A 20,160-nucleotide genomic window follows, 5' to 3' on the forward strand; every position below is an offset into this window, starting at 1 on the left:
AAAGTGAATATAGATTATTAAGGCACTAAGAACAAAAAGACATTCTACTTAGCAAATTGACAAAAATATAATGAATTGTTAATGCATATCTTCAATTGTGTAGGCAAACAGAACTCTCAGAACTGTTGGTACAAGTATAAAATAATGCAACCTTTGTGAAGAGCAATTTAGCAAAATGTACCAAATAATTTTAAAATAGGTATATTCTATTTATAGCCTTTGTCTTAGTAACTTCACTTTCAGAATTTATACTAAGGAAATTTTAAGGGCAGACTCCAAGATTATACACAATTATCTTCATCAAAGTAATAATTATAATAGCAAAAAATTAGAAACAAGCTAAATTAAAAAATGCTTAAATTATTGTACATTCATATAATTAAAAATTACATTTTTGAGCACTAGGTAATAACATGGAAAAATACTAAGGAAATAGTGTTAACTAAAAATGGCAGGATACAGTACAACCCAAATTTGCAAGTATATGTACTAATATGTTCAAATGTACTAGTTTAATAATCAGAAAAAAGGCATACATTTTTAAGAACACCAATTCTTTGCACAGTACTCTTAATGCAAATTGTAATGTTCTAAGCAAACAGAAGTTGAACCAGACTTGTTTATTTGAGGAAAATGTCATATATTTATCTAAATTATACAAAGTTAAAAAAAAAAAAAAGGTCTGATAATTTTGGTCACAAAGATTATTTAGAAAACTATTTGCTCTTTTTAAAGCATAGACCCAGGTAACAATCTTAGAAATCAAGTTACAAGTGTTAAGTACTCACAGATTTATTTTTAAAATATAATTTTCTCTTATAGTTTCATTTATTTATTCTCAATTATCCACTAACTAGAGAAATTTAAACTCCACCAAAACATGTAAGAGCCAATTTGCCTGATAAAGTTTGTGTGATTTTTGAATTCCTGACACATAAAGTGTCAAGATTTCTAATATTTGATACATAAAGATAGATGATTTTGGTAAACCTAAAAAATTATACTACATTTTGCTAACAAGTTGACATAAAGTGATCTGATTATAGTACAGTTATACTGATTACAGAATCCCATGGAGAAGACTAACATTCACCTCTCACTTGAAAATCTTAATAACATGCAGCTGAGGCTCTATTCAGCCATAGATAAAATAAAAACAGTTACAGACAACCAAGCCAAAAATTATATCCTTACTATAGTATCTGAAATAACATCATTAGAATATGGCTTTTCTAATCATATAGCATAGTTTCAAAAACTACCCATAAAATAAATGTATGCAGATACATATATGTTAGCTTAGATGAATACATGTTAACTTATTAGCGAGAAATGACAAAATGAAAAAGGTAATGTGAGACAGGCAATCTTTTTGTTTTGTTTAGCTTTGGCAGAGACGCATAAATAGGAAAGCTTCTACAATAAGAAATAAACAAATAGTGGTAGCAATAGAGGTCCTTGAGCAGTCAAGTGACAGCATGAAATCAAGCAAGATGGGCAAGACTGGGATCAAAGACAGTATCCAACAAAGATTAGAAACCTCATATAGAAGCATTACGAGAGCTATCTTTTCCTTACTTCAAACTAATAAAATGGCACTATCATTATTTGAATCACCTAAGTCAAATCCTCATCATTTGTCTCTATTCCTCATTCTTCATCTTTCTCTAGAAATAATACCTCTTAATACCTCATATTTCCTTCTCCCCTTTTGAGTACCAAAAACTTAATTCAACTAATTGTTACTAGTCATCTGGATGATAACAAACTAACCTCTCCTCCTCCAAGATCTCTTTATTCAACCATGCAGCTCATTATTTCCAAATTAGAGCTTTGGTACTGACACACTTCTGTTTAGAAACCTTCAATAGCTAGCTAACCATTTCAACATGAACAAAATCCTAATTCCCCAATTTAGAATGTAATACTTTCCCAAATCTGTACCTATCTTCCCCTTTCCAGGAACATCACCCTCTAGTCTCTAATAAGACATTAATTCTAATCAAATTTTCAAATAATCAACTTATTTTCAGCATATAAATCTCTCTCTTGAGAGGCTCTTCTTTAACCTCCAATTCTCCTTTCTACATGTCAAAATCCTAGTTCAAGTATTTCTATCTTAACAAAAGTTTCCCTGATTTTGCCACAAATGGATGGATATCATCATCCTGTAAACCTTCATAGCCTAGTTCAATATCTAATATGGAGTACAGACTATTCTACCTGATATTAATAATAACAATTAATAACAACATTTATTGAGAACTCTGTGCCAATAATTTATATGCAAATCACTCATTTAATCCTCAAAACATTATGAAATAAATACTATATTTGTAACTATTTTAAAGCTGAGAAAATTGAGGCTCACAAAGTCTAAATGATTGACAAAGTCATGAAGCCCACTCTGAACCCCTAGGTGTATTTGACTTAATCATCAAATATATTTGACTTATTGCAGTACCAGAGAGCAAGCAAGGTGATCTTAGTTATTGTCTTCTTCATCGTTTTACTCTCGTAGGACAAGATTTTATATATTACATATGCTCACCAAATATTTATTGAAAGAATGAACAAATGAATTAATAAAAGTGATATTATCCTTTATAGATAATATATGCACAATTAAATGAGGCCTTTCATAGAGCTCATTACAAAGAGTAGTTCCAGTTATATAAATTTCAAATAGTGAGGGGGATATATTTTCAAGTCGCTGGGTAATGAGATGCCCCTCAGAGTGTTTCCTCAACATTTAGGGAAATACTAGGTGCAGCACTGTGTTGTGTGCCTCCCAGGGCATTCTTAATGGAGGCAGAGCAGTATGAAAGCAGAGTCAAATGTCATTAGTTTTACATCCTCTACTATGCTCTGAGCAGTAGCTTCTTACCATGCTTAAACTGTGCCTATGCATAGCATATATTAGTTCCTCATGCCAGATCTGGATAGAAGCCACTTCTCTCAATCTAATCTATCCAATTAGGATCAGCAAGATGTCTTAGTCTCAGTAATGCCCTACTCAGGTGATACTCAAGTGTCATAGCTGAGTTCTTGAGGAGGTATGAAAGTGACTCACTTGACTTCAAGGCCACTAAGTAAAGAGTACCTTTACTGTCCCATGGCAAACTGTTATTGTACATAATTGCTACTACTTTAACTTCTAATACCTTGGAAGTCGTTCTACTTCTTTTCCTTTTATTTTCAGTGCTTTAAAATTTTTCTCCCAATCATGAACAGTTGAAAGATGCTTTTCCACTAGAGCTTCCATATCAACTTGCCCAATTACAATCCATTCCTATTTAAAGAATGAAAAAATGTTATTTAAAAAAAAAAAAGAACCAATAAATTAACATTTTAAATATTAGGATCCAACTATTAATAAAGATTAGGGCCCAACTAATAAAAAGAGGTATTCAAGTAAATGTCAATTTAAGTATCTAAATACAATCTTTATTACATAGTCTAAAGAATGAACAGAAAAAAAAAGATTTAATATAAAAATACAATGATCTTAAAACTCATTCAAAAAGATTAAAAAAACCCTTTCTTTAGAGTCTATTCTCAAATTTGATGTATACAAAGATAGAATCACTTCTTTAAAGCCAAGAGCCACTACAGGATACAAATCTGAAAGTATCTACATTCAATTAATTCTAGAAACCTAAAATACAGAAGCATTGTATTGCCAGTTTTAAAACTGGTCAAATTTTCAGTCATAATCTAACCAACCAATACAAGTGAGCGATAAATGCAATTAAGGTTTATCTTTGCAGTTAGTTGGTAATGATGTACTTAAACGAAAGATGTTAAATTATCTTGATCTCATTAACTTTGAAGGCTTTCCTCCATGGATTGTTCTTGTTCCAAAGAATAAAAAAAAGGGATATATTTTCCTGAAAGGAATTAAAATTGACACAACAGTTATGTTGCATTCCAAATTGACAAAATAATTTTTAAAAATTTAGTTTCTCAATCTTCAAATAGTTAAAGACCAAAAGAAAAAAAATTTTGACGTAACTTTTTATCGGTGGCATAAACATAACTTATATAAAAATCCTCAACCCTGGCTCTCTAGTTTGCCATATTTTTATTTTATGCCACACAAAATATACTATTATTTTGTGCATTTAATACTAATTCAAGCAGATGAAAAATTAAAACAGGATGGAAAATTACATGCCCCATACCTTATGCTGTTGTAAAACAGCTGACAATCTCCTAAAGAGATCTTCTGCTTTGCTGAAAATAGTCAGAAATCCACTTGCATTTCTATCAATCATAATAGAAAAAATAGATTCATCTCCTGCTTCACCCACTCCCTTAAACTGATTAGGGATACCGATGAATCTCTTCATTTCTCTGTAATATTTGGCCCGGATTTCTTCAAAAGGAGGCCTGAAATGTAACCGTCCTTGTCTGAAAGTAAATAAGTAACTTTGAAATATAAATTACTAGAAATTTATAAATTGAAAATTAAACTGAGTTTCAAAAAATCTTACTTGTATGTTAAGTCTATATTTATTTCTGGTAGATTCTCATTAAGTGCTTCTAAGCCCATCTGATATTGATGTTCCAGAGCTTTGTACAGTTGATGATTCCAGTGCTGTTTCCACGCATGCATGTCACTTGCTTGGAATCCCTAATACGTTATAGTTACATTTTTTATTTAAAAATAAAAATTAGATAGTAGAATGGAGTTTTCATTTAATGCTTTCAAATCACAAAGTAAAATTATATGCAATAAAAAAATCATTTCAAATATATTAAAACTTGCAACTCCTTAATTGCTACTTGTACTATGAGAGTTTATATAGAAGCAAATATGAAAATCTCTAATTTTCATGTTTATGAACAGAACACAAAAAGGTCAGTAAGATTTTAAAAATCAAGTTAATACTAAATAGATTTTATATGGATTTTATTTCATGATAACAGTAATGGAAACAAGTTTTTTGTATTTGTGTGAACTTTTTAGTCCTTTTTCAAAATCTCTATCAAGTATAGCTCTTCTCTTCCCTTCCTACTCCCTAAACAGTTCATCACACATTTAAAATCATGTTAAATGTAAAATTATGTTAAATGTAACATGCTAAATGTAAAAAGAATACTTAGGATACTTTACTTTTTTGCTTCCACATAACCATAAATATATCAATTCCAATACTTCCTGTTTCTTTTAAAGTTCTAAGAATTGAAAGCTATATGTGAAGATGTAAGACACCTAACTCGTATTCAACCAAGATCTCATTACCAGATACTATGTAACAAGTTCTGTACTAGCCACTTTTGTATATATCATCTCCTATCAAAGGTGTATAGAACTGAAACTCTGCCCCCAAAAAAGCTCTAAAATAGAGTCACTTCAATCATTAAGCTTCAGCTTAAACTTTGTGTTCTAAAGATGTTACAATCATCTAAAAGAAAACTAACAAATGATAGATATCCAGCACCAAGTCAGAAAAACTACAAACTATGAATTGAGTGAGATATTTGAAAATCCACAAGACAAATAAAAACTTTTATATTTTTAAGTGTAAATGCATTGTTCATTTACAGATACATAGTAAAAAAACTTTTGTATTTTTAAGTGTAAATGCATTGTTCATTTACAGATACATGTGCAGATACATAGTAAAACATACTCTACCTGTGCTTCTACACTTGCTAAGCCAGTTCTCAATTCTTGTAATCCATCTTTCCAACGCTGCTGCTGCCGAAGCAGATCAATATTCATAAGAATTACCACCTGTTGAAAATGAGAACACAGTAGTATCAAAGTATCACCTGAAAAATAGGAGTAACTTTTCCGTAGAAGAACTGGACAGACACCACCCTAACCAAGTGCTCAAGGTTAACTCAGTCTGAAATAAGACATATATCAATACCTGATTGATGCATTGAGAAAGACAAACATCATTTCCATAGTATTCCTGGAAAAATTGCATAATCCTAATATCTAATCATGAGAAAACCTCATTTAACCCAAATCAGGAGATATTCTAGAAAATAACCAACCAGTACTTATCAAAAGTTTTAAGGTCATAAAAACAAGGAAAGACTGAAGAGGAGGAGAGTACAGAGACTCAGCAATTAAATGCAAGGTAGGATCCTTGAAAAGAAAAAGGACATTAGTGGAGAAGTTATAAAATTCAAAAACAGTCTATTTCTTAATTTTGATAACTATACATTGGTTATATGGGTTGTTAATGACAGGGGAAACTGGATGAAGGGTAAGTATGAACTCTCTATTATATTTTTGCAATGTAAGTCTCAAATATTTTCCAAATAAGAAGTTACTTAAAATTATATCCTAAATATTTTTTAAACAATAGCTTATTCAATATCATAAATAAAGTATACCTTTTCACAAAATGTAGTGTGCCATTTTCTCAGTTTTCTATTTTCAGTGGCAAGTCGTTCAGCAGCATTTTGGAGTTTTTGAATGTAGCCTTCTAATTCTTTAGGATTATCCCAAGTAATTTGTGACTTTTCCCCACTTCCTGCTTTTGAATTCTAAGGTATAACAAATGACATTTAGTACTTACACACATTTCTTTTTTCCAAAAGATTCAATATTTTACATCATAAGTTGAATTACCCTAATACCAACCTGCAATAAAAAGAACATATAATTTTTCCATTTTATAAATGATAAACAATCTGGCCAAGATTGAGTAGCCCTATTCCTTCCAGGTACTCCCTCTTACGAGTAAAAAAATCCCTGGACATAACAAACAAGCATAGGAAGAGTAAAAGGTAGAAATAAGATGGCAGTCAACAAATAAACTTTGGGAATGGAGGAACAAGACAACTTATTGTCTCCCATCTATCCAGGCCAGGGCACTGGAGAAGTCTCCAATCTGGAACTACCTACAGGGATAAATAAAGCTCCAGGAAAAGCCTACGCACTCTAGCCAAAGGACAAGGAAAACAGCGGCCTAATAACATAAAACCATTTTAGTAAATAGCACCCTACTCCAGCTAACACCAGTGGAAAAACCACCTCTCTGCAGTTTCAGTGGGACCAAGTGAAGAGCTGATCTTCCACGCCCTGCTTGGCAAAGACTGGCAATACTCCAGTTCCCACCGAGGTAATGTCAGCAGGGCTGAATGACACTTCTGAGTTCTTTAAATCATATTGGATGATTGAAACAAAAATTATAATATCATCTGATCTACGTATTCAGAGGAAATATTTAAGACAAATTTGCAACAGTGGACAGAGTAGAGACCTAATAGAAGTAAGGTTTCTATGTTTCACTTGAAATGGTAAGTGGTAAGGCATAGCAAGTTTCTGGAATACAGCAGGCCCTCAATAAATAGCTAATGAAGGAATGAAACTAAACAATTATATAATAAATTCAATAAACTACTCTACAAAAAGCATTCGCTGATAGTTACTATATATGACTTACTGATGTATCAATTGAGAGCATGAAAATAGAGTCCCTGCCCTCCGATATTCTACAATATAGTGAGTTATAATGAATTGCCAGAGAATTATAAAGACCCTTATAGTTCCCTCTCCTCCCATCTTAGGTTTTTGTCCACTAATGTCTCACTTAACATATATTAAATATAATTATTTAGTTCTCACAACCTAGTTTCTCAAAATAAGTTTCCTCTTCAGAAATATCAAGATATTATTTTGAATACATTAGGAAAGAAAAAGCTCTGAAGGCTTACAATTAAAACAATATACATATTAGGTGAAAATGTCAAAATAACAAAGTCTGATGCCGTTTGCAAAATGCACACTTATAAACATGCACAGAAAACAAAGTTTAAAAGGTACCAGACAGTTAAGAATGGACATTTCTTGCTGATACAATTAGAAGACCTTTTTTCTTTTTGTTTACCTATATTTTTGAAACTTTCCATTATAAACTTCTATTGAGCTTTGCCAATAGGAAAAAAAAAGTGTTTATAGGTTTTATATAACTTTATATATAGATTTCATGTAGATTTATATAACTTCTAGTAAATTTTAAGCCTGAGAACTAGTGTGCAGAAATGAGTTAACACAGCAAGTCTAACTGTATCCCTTAAAAGACCTTCTTGAAAAACTGGCCCTTAATGGGCATCTGGTAACTTGAAGTTTAGGAAGGTTCCCATCACCCTCACTTTTAAGAGTGGCTCACTGTACCTAAACAATATATTTTATGCTGAACACTTGATTTGCTTCTGAGCACCTGGAATTTTGGTACATCACTAGGCTGAAGATTCCTACATGGCTAGTCCCCAGCAAAAACCTGGACACTAAGTTGCTAATAACCTTCCCTAGTAAGACAACACTTCACTGTGTTACAACTTGTTGCTGGGGGAATTACAATGCCCTTGTGAGTCCACTGGGAGACTACTCTTAAAAGCTTGCACCTGGTTCCTCCAGGTCTTCACCCCATGCACCTTCCTCTTTGCTGATGATGCCTTACATCCTCTCACTGTAATAAATCTTTGCTATGACTACAACTATACCCCAAGTCCTGTGAGTCTTCCTAGCAAATCATAGAACCTGGGGGTTAGTCTTCAGGACCATAACCCAACAAGTTACCATTTTCGAATAAAAGAATAAAAGGGTACATTCCTCTTCTACATAATTTTTCAAATACGTCATTTATGAAGATTAAAAACATACATTTCAAAAAGTTAGCAGTCACATAGTAACATATAGTTTAAAAACTACTGTGGGTTCTCCTAATTTCGTGTGTATGGTTATTTCAATATGCACAGATAAAGAACAAATAAATCTTAAACTGTAAAATCAGACGATTGAAAAGCACTAAAGAGTCTGCATATAAAGACCTCACACTTCAGTGAATCAGTAAATATAATGGCATACGAACTGTATATTATACATATTAATTCAATTGATCAAAATAAGCACCAAAATATGTGAAACATAACCATGTATATCTACAGTTTGAAAAAAATGTTACTCGTTAAAAGTGAGATGTCACTGAGGAGCAAGATACAGCTTTAGATCAATGGCTATATTAAGCTGGAGGGTATACTAAAAAACTAAGAAATAAGATACACTTCATTTGTAAAATCTAAATATAACAACATGAAAAGTCCATTTACCTTAATTATCTGTTCAAATGCTAAGGCAGATTGTAACATCATTGGCCTCTGACTTTGAATCATTTGTTGATCGATAGAATTGTAAAAATGTGCCACCTACAAAGTAAAAGATCCATTTAGCAAAAATCAATAATAAATAGCACACTTTTTCCCCCATTTTTATTTGTCTGAATGGAAATAACTTCTAAATTCTAAAATTTACCAAAAATAGTTTTTTCAACTCCACTACAGCATTTATGCATGTATTATTATACACAATTAACAAATTGTGTTGAGTTCCTATAATTTGCTGTCATATCCTGGGGGATGGTTAAACAAAGATTATAAAACCTAGTACCCTCATCTCTTGGCAAGACCAGTGAAACAGGGTCCTAATTCATCTCTCTCTTTTCAATCAGGGACTCCTATTGTCTATGCAGAGCCTTCAAAGTAGTCAGAGTGGTCTTTTTAAACATGCCTTTTGCTTACTCAAAACCTTCCAGTGATTTCCCAATACATTTGAGAATAAAATCCAAACCCTCAAAACTCCTACCTAAACCTTCCCATGGTTTCCCAATATACTTAAGAATAAAATGCAAATCCAAAATCCATATCTTTACCAAGCACTAACATTTTACAGAAACTGGCCCTTAACCCCACCACGAATCTCCCTCACTGCATTGTAGCCAAACTGGCCTCACTACTATTATTCTAACCCACCAAGTGAGTCTCTTTTCAGGAACTCTGTATGTCATTCACTTCCTCTGCCTGCAATACTCTTCCTCCAGATATCTGCATGGTTCTTTTACTCACTTTATATCATGTCTCTTCACAAATATTACCTCTTCAAGACCTATCCTAATTACTTGGGATAAAACAGCAGTCTTGTCGCAATCCTTTTACTACATTTTATTTTTCTTCAAAGTACTTATCACTACCTAATGTTAAATTATTTATCTGTGTTTGCTATCTATCACCCATACTAGAATGATAGCTCCAAGAACAGTGCCTAGCAAATAGCAGGCACTCAATAAACGTTTGTTGAATTAATGAATGAATCAAGAAATAGAGATACCCACCAAGTACAATGGTGGACAAAAGAGGACACTGTCAACTCTGTTTGAGAAAAAGGGGAGGTCCGAGGAAGATCAAGTAGATACCACGGAGAGAGTTTAAGGAGACCATCTTTTAATTTTTGTATCACCAGCACCTCACAACATTCTTGGTACAGAGGAGGTACTTAAAAAATATTTAACTAATTTAACTTCTTTTCACTAGTATTCATTAAACTATGCTTTATTTGGTGGGGAATACCCATTTCCCTTATTCTGTAGCACAACAGTCCCAGAAAAAGCCCACTCAGGAAAACTAGAAGCAACGGAACATATCCTATTACAAAAATCTGGCCATACTGCTATCTAGCCAACATCATTTCACACTCCCTACTCTGTCTGCTCATAATAACGTTCTATATATAAGTAGATCTCCCCGATTATTCTTCCAGGAGTAAATGCAAACACTATGTGACCATTCATCTCTTGAGCTCCTATTGTATTAAACACTTTAGATACAATAGCAAGCAAGCCTCTCTCTTTGTGAAATGACCACCTGCACCAAACCCTTGTGCTCTTGAGAAAACATATGTATGCTCTTCCAGACTCAAATCAAAACATCATTCCTCTTTAAAGATTTATCTGATACTAACTCTATCCCGCTCAGGAAAAAAAAATTGAAAATTACCACCTCTATGCTTTCACAGGACTTTCTGAATATCTATAACATAGTACTCATAATATATTAAATATTATTATCTATTTGTTCACATTATCTGTCATCATTATATAAATCAAAATAGAATAAATATGGGCTTTGGAGTCAGAGAGACTTGGTATCAAATCCCAGCTTCATAACTTACTAGCTGTGCAGCACTGGGAAAATGATGTTACTAATTTAATCCTCCACAGATCGAGTGACAGGATTAATTTAAATAACATAGACATCTACCAGAAGACTTGATGTTTAATAAGAATTCAATGTTCAGTTTGCTCTCTCCCACAAGATCAGTGGTTCTCAACCACAGCTGATTTGCACCCAAGGTGACATTTGGCACTGCTTAGAGATTTTTTGATTGTCAGGACTAGGCATGTGCTACTGGCCAGAGATGCTGCTAGACATCCTATAATGCACAGGACATTCCCACAAAAAAAGAATCTGTCCAAAATATCAAAAGTGCTGTTGCTGAGAAACCCTGCACCAGAGTGTGATAGTAATATATTCATTTTTATATCCTCACTACACTGTGTCTGGCAGTAGAGATGCTCAATGAATCTTTGTTGAACAAAGAACTAGTGAAAAGCCAAATACACAAGATACTGTTCCTGTCCTTTAAGATCTAAGTAATCAAGAAAGAAAAATAATGATTTGTTTAAGCTAGAGTGATTTGCACACTGCACACAAAATAAGGAACATTTAATTAAAGGAAGACAAAGAAAGTAAATTTTGAGTGTAGAATTAAAGAGCGACTTTGAGTTTTCTAATCAGAAAGATCATATCGGTGCATGGAGACAGATTGAGAGAAAAGTCAATTTTCATATTATTAAAATATTCTGATGTGATGAACTCAGAATAGCCATGTTTTTAAAAATATAATTTCATACTTGTTTAAGAATAATTGCTTGCTTGCAGAACTTCTGTGCAATGTTTGCAACTTGCTGTATTTTGGCAGGAATAACAAAGCCAAGTGCAGAAAGCTGACGAACTTCTCTCAGAAGAATCACCAACCGATCTGAATAGTGCACTTTTAATGATCCATCATTAGGATCCAATTCCATAATTCGACTATTAGCTTCAATACTACAAAACAAAATGAATAACTTTTTAAGTCTCATGTTCTCACTCTTCTGACTCATGAAAAACACAATAGTTTTTTTGTAACTTTTCTGTGAATATAGCATTAATTTAATTATAGTTTTCAAGTTATCTTTTTCCCCATTGTAGCTCACAATTCAAATCTTGATAATAAGCTGCAATATCTAAAATATCACAGTATTATTTCAACCAAGCAGTTTTGCAGTCAGAAAAATCAACCTCAAAAAAAAAAATAAAATTAATCTCTTAACCTTCAGGTAATAATAAAAACTAATATCACATCTACCATAAAGAGAAAAGGTTTTAGTTCATTTTCTAAAAGGTACTTTATATACATATATATTTTTTTACCTAGCTCACTTGATTCTTTAATACCTTTATTACAGGATTAATGATAAGCGTCAAAATGGGAGTAGAGATAGTCAAATATTTCATTACTCTTTGTTTCACTATTTAAGTCCTTTCATTGCATTTCTCACAAAGCCTACAATAGCAAATTTTACATTGGGGCACTCAAATCAGCACGGATTGTAAAAACACTAAGCTAAATTAAGAATAAAGTATTATATTTTCATGGCTTTTCTTTCAGGATCATGTTTACATAATGCTCATTCTTTCGAACACTGACAATTAAGAGAACTTACAGGTCTTAGAAAGTAAGCTAGTGAACAGAAAAAGAACAAATCTATTCAGCCTATTTAATCACACATAAAACAAAGCATAATAAAAAGTAGATATTTTAAAAGGCATAAAATAAATATTTAGCCCAAACTTTCCCATATGAACATAAACAAAGCCCATCAAAAAATTATTATGGTGACCCTTTCTGCCTTTACTCAAAACTTATTTTCAAAATTAGTTCCTTCGTACCAGCATATTCTGAAATATGTTCTAAAACACACGTATTCTATGAGACAATAATGGGTTTAATCAAAAAAAAAAAAAAAGTGGGACTCAGGGAATTTCCTCACTGGACTGAACAAAGTTTAACAGGTTTCACTACAGCAGGTCTCACTCAGTCCTTTGGTATGCTGTCACACATAGTGAATCTCCATTTGTGCTATAGCGATAAAAGTGTTTGTATTTTCCAAAATTAGCTGACTAAAGAAATATTTTTTTAGCCTGGAACATCTTTTACATTTTAGGTTTAAGGTAGAAAAGGAAAGAATTAAACAGCATGAAGTTATGATCATTAATGCCCTGGTACCTTTTGGTTGTTCTAGCCTTCCTCTACAACCAAAATGCAAGATAAAGGGGAAAAAATGATTCCTTCAGTTTAAGAAGCTACCACTATAGGCCTGATTAACCTTTGTAGCAATATAGAGACTATAAAAAGAATTTCACCTTATGGACAAACTTACTTTTAAAAAGTGACAAGTTTCTAAAAATACAGATAATAATATGTTGGAGAAAGTTTGCCTGAACAAAGAAATATGGCTTTTCTAGACCATCCATTTTAAATACCCATTAGAATAATTAGGCTGACCAATTAAATTATGTTCAGTATAGCTGAACAAATATTTACCAAACCCTTACTATGTTGGGAACCTTGAAGAAATACTCCTCATTACAAGGAGTTTAAAATTAATAAAATGTTAGCATTTATAATGTGTGTGCATATGTGTGTGCATATATGATATTTATGTAAAAAGGCAGAAAAACATACATGGATACCAAAAACAAAAAAATCATGGAAGAGGGAAAGCCTAATTCCAAAATGGAAATCTGCAGTTCTGGGGAACAGACATGAGAGAAACAAGGGGAAAGCAGTCAACAGGCTATATCAGCAAAGTTTCCACCTCACGACTTAAAAGTTGCCACACAAAAACTAACAAAAAAAATTTAAAGGAGCAGCAGCAAGTTTGAAGAAAGGACAGAGCTGAGATTAATTCAACCTTGCCATGTGAATTAATAACATAAGAAAAAAGATTTTAGTGTAGATTTCTCTGTTTAGTATATTTATACGTACCACAAACCAGATCTGGAATCAGACAAACCAGATTGAATATCTCTGGACCAATCATCAAATTGTTCTTGTTCATATAGTTTAAACTGGTCTAAGAGATCTTCAGCACTTCGATGGAAAGATCGAAATCCTGACAAGTCTGATAAAAGAGCCTCTGCTATCTTGATAGTATCATCCACCTCAAAAAGCCAAATAACAAGAATATTTATTATTTAAAATCTAACAAAATTAGAATAAAATATAGCCCCCTTCTCTGATCTATGATTCAGAAAGTAAAGTAGATTTGCCAGTAAATATAATAATATCAACCCCTACTTTGCTTCTGAATTATACAAATGCAGAATAGCAAAACACAGAGGATAAAGCATACAAGGCATAATTTGAAAGGCAAGATAAGAGAAATTCAGGTGAAACTCCAAGAATTCAGTAATACTCTTATACATGGTAAGCAGTAAGTTGGATCCTTTACTAAATGCTCTGTTTAATAGTTCAGACAATAATTATGCCAACTGGAAGGTCAATGAAATGAGAGAAATGCCCTTCCTCCTTAACTGTACAAATAATACTGTAGCACCTTGGAAAGCTGACTGACGAAATTAAGCACAATATTCCTGAAAATAAAACATCAATAATATAAACTTTAATAAGTAGAATTCTCCCTCATGCTAGCCTTTATAATATTCTGCATCTGTTTCTTCTTAATCACAGATTAAAATCAATATTTATTATATGAACCAAATGTAAGACACTATACCACACACTGATTAGTAAGTAAATAAGATTATTAGATCAAATTTGATAATATTAAATAGTCCTTTAAATCTATAAATTGCTGTCACTACCTTAGACAATGCTATAATTACCTTTCACCTTTCCTTTAACTTCCTTTCAACCTGATTTACTTACACAAACGTACTTGCAGATAGACTTGGCAACTACCAAGATTTCTCAATGATACATTTCAAAGGATTAAAAACGGTACATTTTCAAAGAATTTTCTTAATGCAATATAAAGGACGCTTTTCTCTTGAACATTTTTTTAAAGCACCTACCTGTAACAAGTGCAATTAGAATGAGAAATTACTTGATAATAATCTCTATACAAGAAGTGAGGAAAATCATTAGAATCTCAACAGATTTTTTCAAAATTCTGTATTTACATGAAAATTAGATGGATGTGCCAAGGAAAACAGAAAATGTTTTTTAATGTTTTCACTACAGTTCTAGAGTGCCTTCAACATTCATTTAGCACATTTCATAATTAGTATTCTTCAACTTTTATTAAAATGAATACCTTCAGTTCCAGCTGACGAACCCAAACTATATTATTGACAACTTCTGAAAGGTTTTTGCCAGAAAGTGGTCCAGATGCATCACCAGGAATTCCTCGGCATCGATTCTCAAAGTCTAATCGAAAATCTATAAAATTTAAATCAAATAAATGATAACACATATTCAGCAAAGATTTTCTAAATGCCTTCTATGTACCAAGTACTATGTCAAATGTTGTGGGTAGAAAAATAATAAAAGTTGATCCCTTATACTTAGGAATCTTACATATCAAATATAACAGAGAAAAAAAATAACCAGTTAATTTTAAAAATATGTCACTTATAACAGTAATATAGATGTCATAAAATGTAGTCTTAATCATAATGTTATACAACAAAGAAAAAAGTAACTTACAAAAATATTTTCTGAAGCGAACACCTTTATTGCTGATAAACTTTTACCTTTAACTGAGTCCACGAGTCTTGCCAGTAAAGTTTCTCTTTCTAACATCAATTCTTTGCTTATAGTTGGACGCTTCACCAACTCTTTATATTTCAGAAATGCTTGAAGAAGCTAATATAAAATAAGACAAGTATATTGTCATCTCAAATGGATCAACTTGCTAAGTACACATACGTCTCTTAAAATAACTTAAGGGAAATACTAAAAGTGAAATATTTCAATATATTACCTGCTGTGGACTATCTTGAATTTCTGAAATATAATTTTTCAATTTTCCTGCTATTTTCTTTTCTGCAGGTGCAATAATTTTTTCATATTGAGACACTGCAGCTTTCCATAAAGGCTAAACAAATTATGAATATTGTTAGACTTTAATATTTTAAAAATCTGCCTTTAAAAAGAACATGAGAAGGAAATTATACAGAGAAACACATATATATTCAAACCTCAGTATATGGATTATATTGCACAGGATTCAAGCCAGTAAAAGGTTCAAATACTCGAGCCAGGCATGTAATTTTCTCTTCACCAGCAGGTAAAAAATAGACAAGCTTCTCATGAATTGTTCTAATAGCCAAGACCTAAAACAGAAGATATTAAACAACAAATTCATTTAAGTCAATAAATCTACACAAATAGGTCTAAAATCTAAAGATACTGAGTAAAAAATTCTTTAACTAGGTTCTCTGAAATGAACAATAAAACCGAAATTATAATTTTGAGAATTACCATCAATAATGAATTTTCATCAATAATGAAAGTAATATTCAAAGACATATTGTATCATCAAACTACTAGCAATCGGTATGCTCAAATCTAGTGAAAATATACAAAATCTAAATATTTTTAAGCTATGCTTAAAGCTCATTTAAAGTTTTAACACCTTTCCTCCTTAATATAGTATTTCTTTCATAATTTTGCATTATATTGCACTTCTGATAATGAAATATTAACTCTATTATGTATAATTTACAAACAGCTGGAAAACAAATTATTGTATTTTGCATTTAAAATTTCCACCAACAATCGAAAGGTAATTAAAAGATTAAGTAAAAACACTATAACCTTCCATTTGAGTTGGAAATATCAGTACAATTTCATGATTTATTATTTTTTCTAAATACAAAAACACCAATTTAACAATCCTGTCTACTGAGAAGGCCTAAAAGTATTGATAATTAAGTAAAATTTAACACTCCCCTACCAGATTTTTGTTGCTCAATATCATTTTCTACTAAAAATGAACCAGCCTCTTTGGAGAAATGACTAATTCTAGTATGAGGCAAAAAATGTACAAGATTGACTGGTACATTTGGGAAGGACTAAAAGTAAGGAAATTATCAAAGAAATACTGGATTCACATCAAAATGACATAAGAGCCAATTTAAAGGGGAGACTCACTGCCCAAACATAAAACAATTTGAATATAACTATACTGAATGGAAACACACAAAATATAAAAACTCATGGATTCATAATCTTTATTAAAAAACATTTCATTGATTGCCTATGGAACTTAGTATGACACTTATTATTCACTGTTCTAAAAGAGTGATAAAAGGAAAGACGTAATTGCCATTCTTATACAAACTGTATTTCAAGGTGACTAAAAAATTGGTGAGAAAAAGTTCTTCCATCATCACTAATAAATGCAGGAAGAACAGCAGAATTAGAAAAATCACCATTTTGCAACTTTCCATGATCATCAATGGCTGCTAAAATCATAAAGAAAAAAATTGATGGAGAGCATTATAACAGGTGGATTAGGTTAAACATACCTGATTCCACTTATCAAACTAAAAGTGGGAAAGAACTATATAGCATCACCTATGAAGCAGCCCAATTCAAGTAAACCTACTTTAAGAAAATTTCTGAGACAATCAGAAAAGTTGAACATTGCTTAGATATAAAGTAATATGAAGAAATTACTGTAATTTTGTTGGATGTGATAATGGAATTATTGTTATGTTTTAAGGATGAAAATCCATGATTTCTTGGATTGACTTTTAAAATACTCCAGCAAAAAAAAAGAAAGGCAGGGGAGACAAAGATGGAATAAGAACTGACTAAGGTCGATGGCTGTTGAAAGTAAATAATGGATAAATAAAGTAAACAATGGTATTCATTATACTATTTTACTTTTATATATATTTGAAATGTTTCATGATGAAACAGATTTTTTTTAAATCTCCAAAGAACCATGGTTCCTGTAAGCAAAAAAGGAAAAAATCAGCTATGCAATCTTTGCACATTCTCATTTTGCCTGTCACTTCAACCTCAACACTAAGTTTATACTGAAACTGTAACCTATAGAAATTACATAGCTGTTAGGAATTTTTCCCCAAGTATCCCCTAAAAAGCTGTACCTACTTAAAAACAATTTCGATAGCCAAGAGAATGTCTGATAGCTTCCATACATGGACAAATGAGTTGATTATCTTTTCTTATAACAAAGAACAACAAAATAGAAGTTCACAACTTACAACTTGAACAGTCACACACCAAAGAAAAGAAAGGAGGTGGAAACCAAATAAACAGTTTCTATCAGATGTATAGTGCTTATTGATTATAAAATTAATTAATCAACAGGTGAAGAGCTACTTCACAGTTAAAGACAAAGAGCCAAATAACCAAATGATACCTCTTCAAGGCGTTTGCCAAGTTTGTCAAGTGTTTCAGGGAAATATTTTTCATTTTTCCATGGATGAGGAACATAGCGCTGCCACACCTGACCTGTTAGATGATTACAGGCAATCACCCACTGCTCGCAAATTGAAATACCAGCTTTCAGATTTTCTTTTACAAGATAGTAAGAATCTTCCCATAGGTTCAAAGTTCCCAACTTTTTCTGAACGAATCTTCCAAATGAACCACCTAATAAAACATAAAGCAAACTTCTAAAGGAAATGTCTTTTTACCGAATAATTATAGAATACATGCTTATAACAAAGTTAAAATAATATACAAGTTAACATACTAAAGATCTATGAAATACCACATGTACATCCTTAGACAAACACTGGCAACAACAAATAGTTTAAAACAGCAGAAGTATTTTTGCATCTTACACTACATCATGTATGTAAAAAAATACATATGCATTTTTTTAAATGCTGCAGAGCCTACTGTATGGATGTCACATTGTGTAACCAATTCTCAATTGCTATTTGTTTCTCAATTCTCATGTTCTTATGTTACAAACAAAATTCCAATAAATATACATACATCTTTATGTGTTTGTTAATATTTCCTTTCAATAATAATGAGAAGGGTCAAGTAGTATTTGCATTTCTTATATTGACAAATAAGCCAATGTAATATTAAAGAACTTTTCAGTTCACTACAAAATAAAGTCAAAATTAATACAAGTATAGGGACTAAAAATGTATGTAAATTAAGTTGTATTGATGGTCAAAGAATTTGATACATATGATTTAAATTAACCAACTATATACAAATATCTATCTAAATAATCCTATATGATTTCCTTTAAGCATTACTTTAAGTGACAATTATTAATTACATTAAGGAGAATTTTAAGTAAACAGTTAAAGAAAAAAAAAACAGAAAACAAAATAAGACAGGCTTACAAAATTTCAAAAGTTAATTTCTTTACTAGTACCTATGATATCTAAGAGATGTAACATCCGCGACTCGGGGTAATGATCATGCTCTGTTTGTCTCCACACATCATCTACAACATCCCGAGTAGTCTCCACCAAGTCAACCACTTCCAATAAGGATAGACTGTCCAAGTTATAAAACTCCTAGAATAAAAACACATTCATTTTTAAGCATAATCATATTTGTACGTTGGGCAATAGGGTGACATGTTCTCATATTTTTTCAACTGCTATGACTTTAATAGCTGTCACATTATTTTCTCTTTTTCTACCAGATGATATATTAATTCTCTATGCAAAATACCATCTAAGTTCCTTCACATAAATTTCACAAAAGCTAGAAAGAAAAATAAAAATTGCAAAAAGTACTCTTGATCTAATTTTCTTTAAATTTGAATTCATTTTTTTATTTACCCAATATAAGTGACCTCATCACCATATATATACACTACCCATTGTAGCTGACATTTCTTTATTTATTCATTTACTGTATTGCTAATAATTGTTACTAATAATACAATCACGGTACAAGGTTTATTGTTCTACATTTCATCATTGTTACAAAAAAAGTTTAAAACTATTGCAAACATTTCATTTATTAAAATGATATTATTGAATAACATTGGAAATGAAAAGAAATTTTTTATTTTGAAACACTTTTTATAACCATAATTAAAATGGTCATTCATTTAACCTCTCTGTAGAAACATCAATGAATAATGAATCGAATAAGTATAAAACTAAGACTTTTTGTATTACAGACTTCAAAATACTTTGAATAAAGTGAACATTCTTTCAAAAGAATATATATTACCTCCCCATGGATACACCTCTGTTAATGTACTAGGTTTTTATTTTTTCCTGTCTATCTGCAGAAAACTAATTGTATTTTGAGAAAAATATTTACCAGAG

General features: G+C 31.5%; 1 protein-coding gene across 3 annotated transcripts in view; it reads right to left on the minus strand.

Moving 5' to 3' along the window:
- The window catches only part of DYNC2H1 (dynein cytoplasmic 2 heavy chain 1), a 253,153-nt gene that overhangs the window by 226,396 nt on the left and 6,597 nt on the right, over window positions 1–20,160 (minus strand). For all 3 annotated transcript variants that reach the window (XM_016163676.2, XM_016163673.2, XM_016163675.2), the window contains exons 5-18: window positions 19,248–19,392; window positions 18,267–18,499; window positions 16,072–16,206; window positions 15,855–15,968; window positions 15,625–15,736; window positions 15,186–15,310; window positions 13,895–14,070; window positions 11,715–11,910; window positions 9,079–9,174; window positions 6,358–6,510; window positions 5,645–5,743; window positions 4,497–4,636; window positions 4,185–4,413; window positions 3,165–3,292 (exon numbers count right to left, since the gene is read on the minus strand). In XM_016163676.2, coding sequence (XP_016019162.2) covers window positions 3,165–3,292; window positions 4,185–4,413; window positions 4,497–4,636; window positions 5,645–5,743; window positions 6,358–6,510; window positions 9,079–9,174; window positions 11,715–11,910; window positions 13,895–14,070; window positions 15,186–15,310; window positions 15,625–15,736; window positions 15,855–15,968; window positions 16,072–16,206; window positions 18,267–18,499; window positions 19,248–19,392 — 2,081 coding nt within the window. The remainder of the gene's footprint in view (window positions 1–3,164; window positions 3,293–4,184; window positions 4,414–4,496; window positions 4,637–5,644; window positions 5,744–6,357; window positions 6,511–9,078; window positions 9,175–11,714; window positions 11,911–13,894; window positions 14,071–15,185; window positions 15,311–15,624; window positions 15,737–15,854; window positions 15,969–16,071; window positions 16,207–18,266; window positions 18,500–19,247; window positions 19,393–20,160) is intronic.

The sequence above is a fragment of the Rousettus aegyptiacus genome, unplaced genomic scaffold (assembly GCF_014176215.1).
Source record: "Rousettus aegyptiacus isolate mRouAeg1 unplaced genomic scaffold, mRouAeg1.p scaffold_m13_p_5, whole genome shotgun sequence".
NCBI classification, from domain to species: domain Eukaryota; kingdom Metazoa; phylum Chordata; class Mammalia; order Chiroptera; family Pteropodidae; genus Rousettus; species Rousettus aegyptiacus.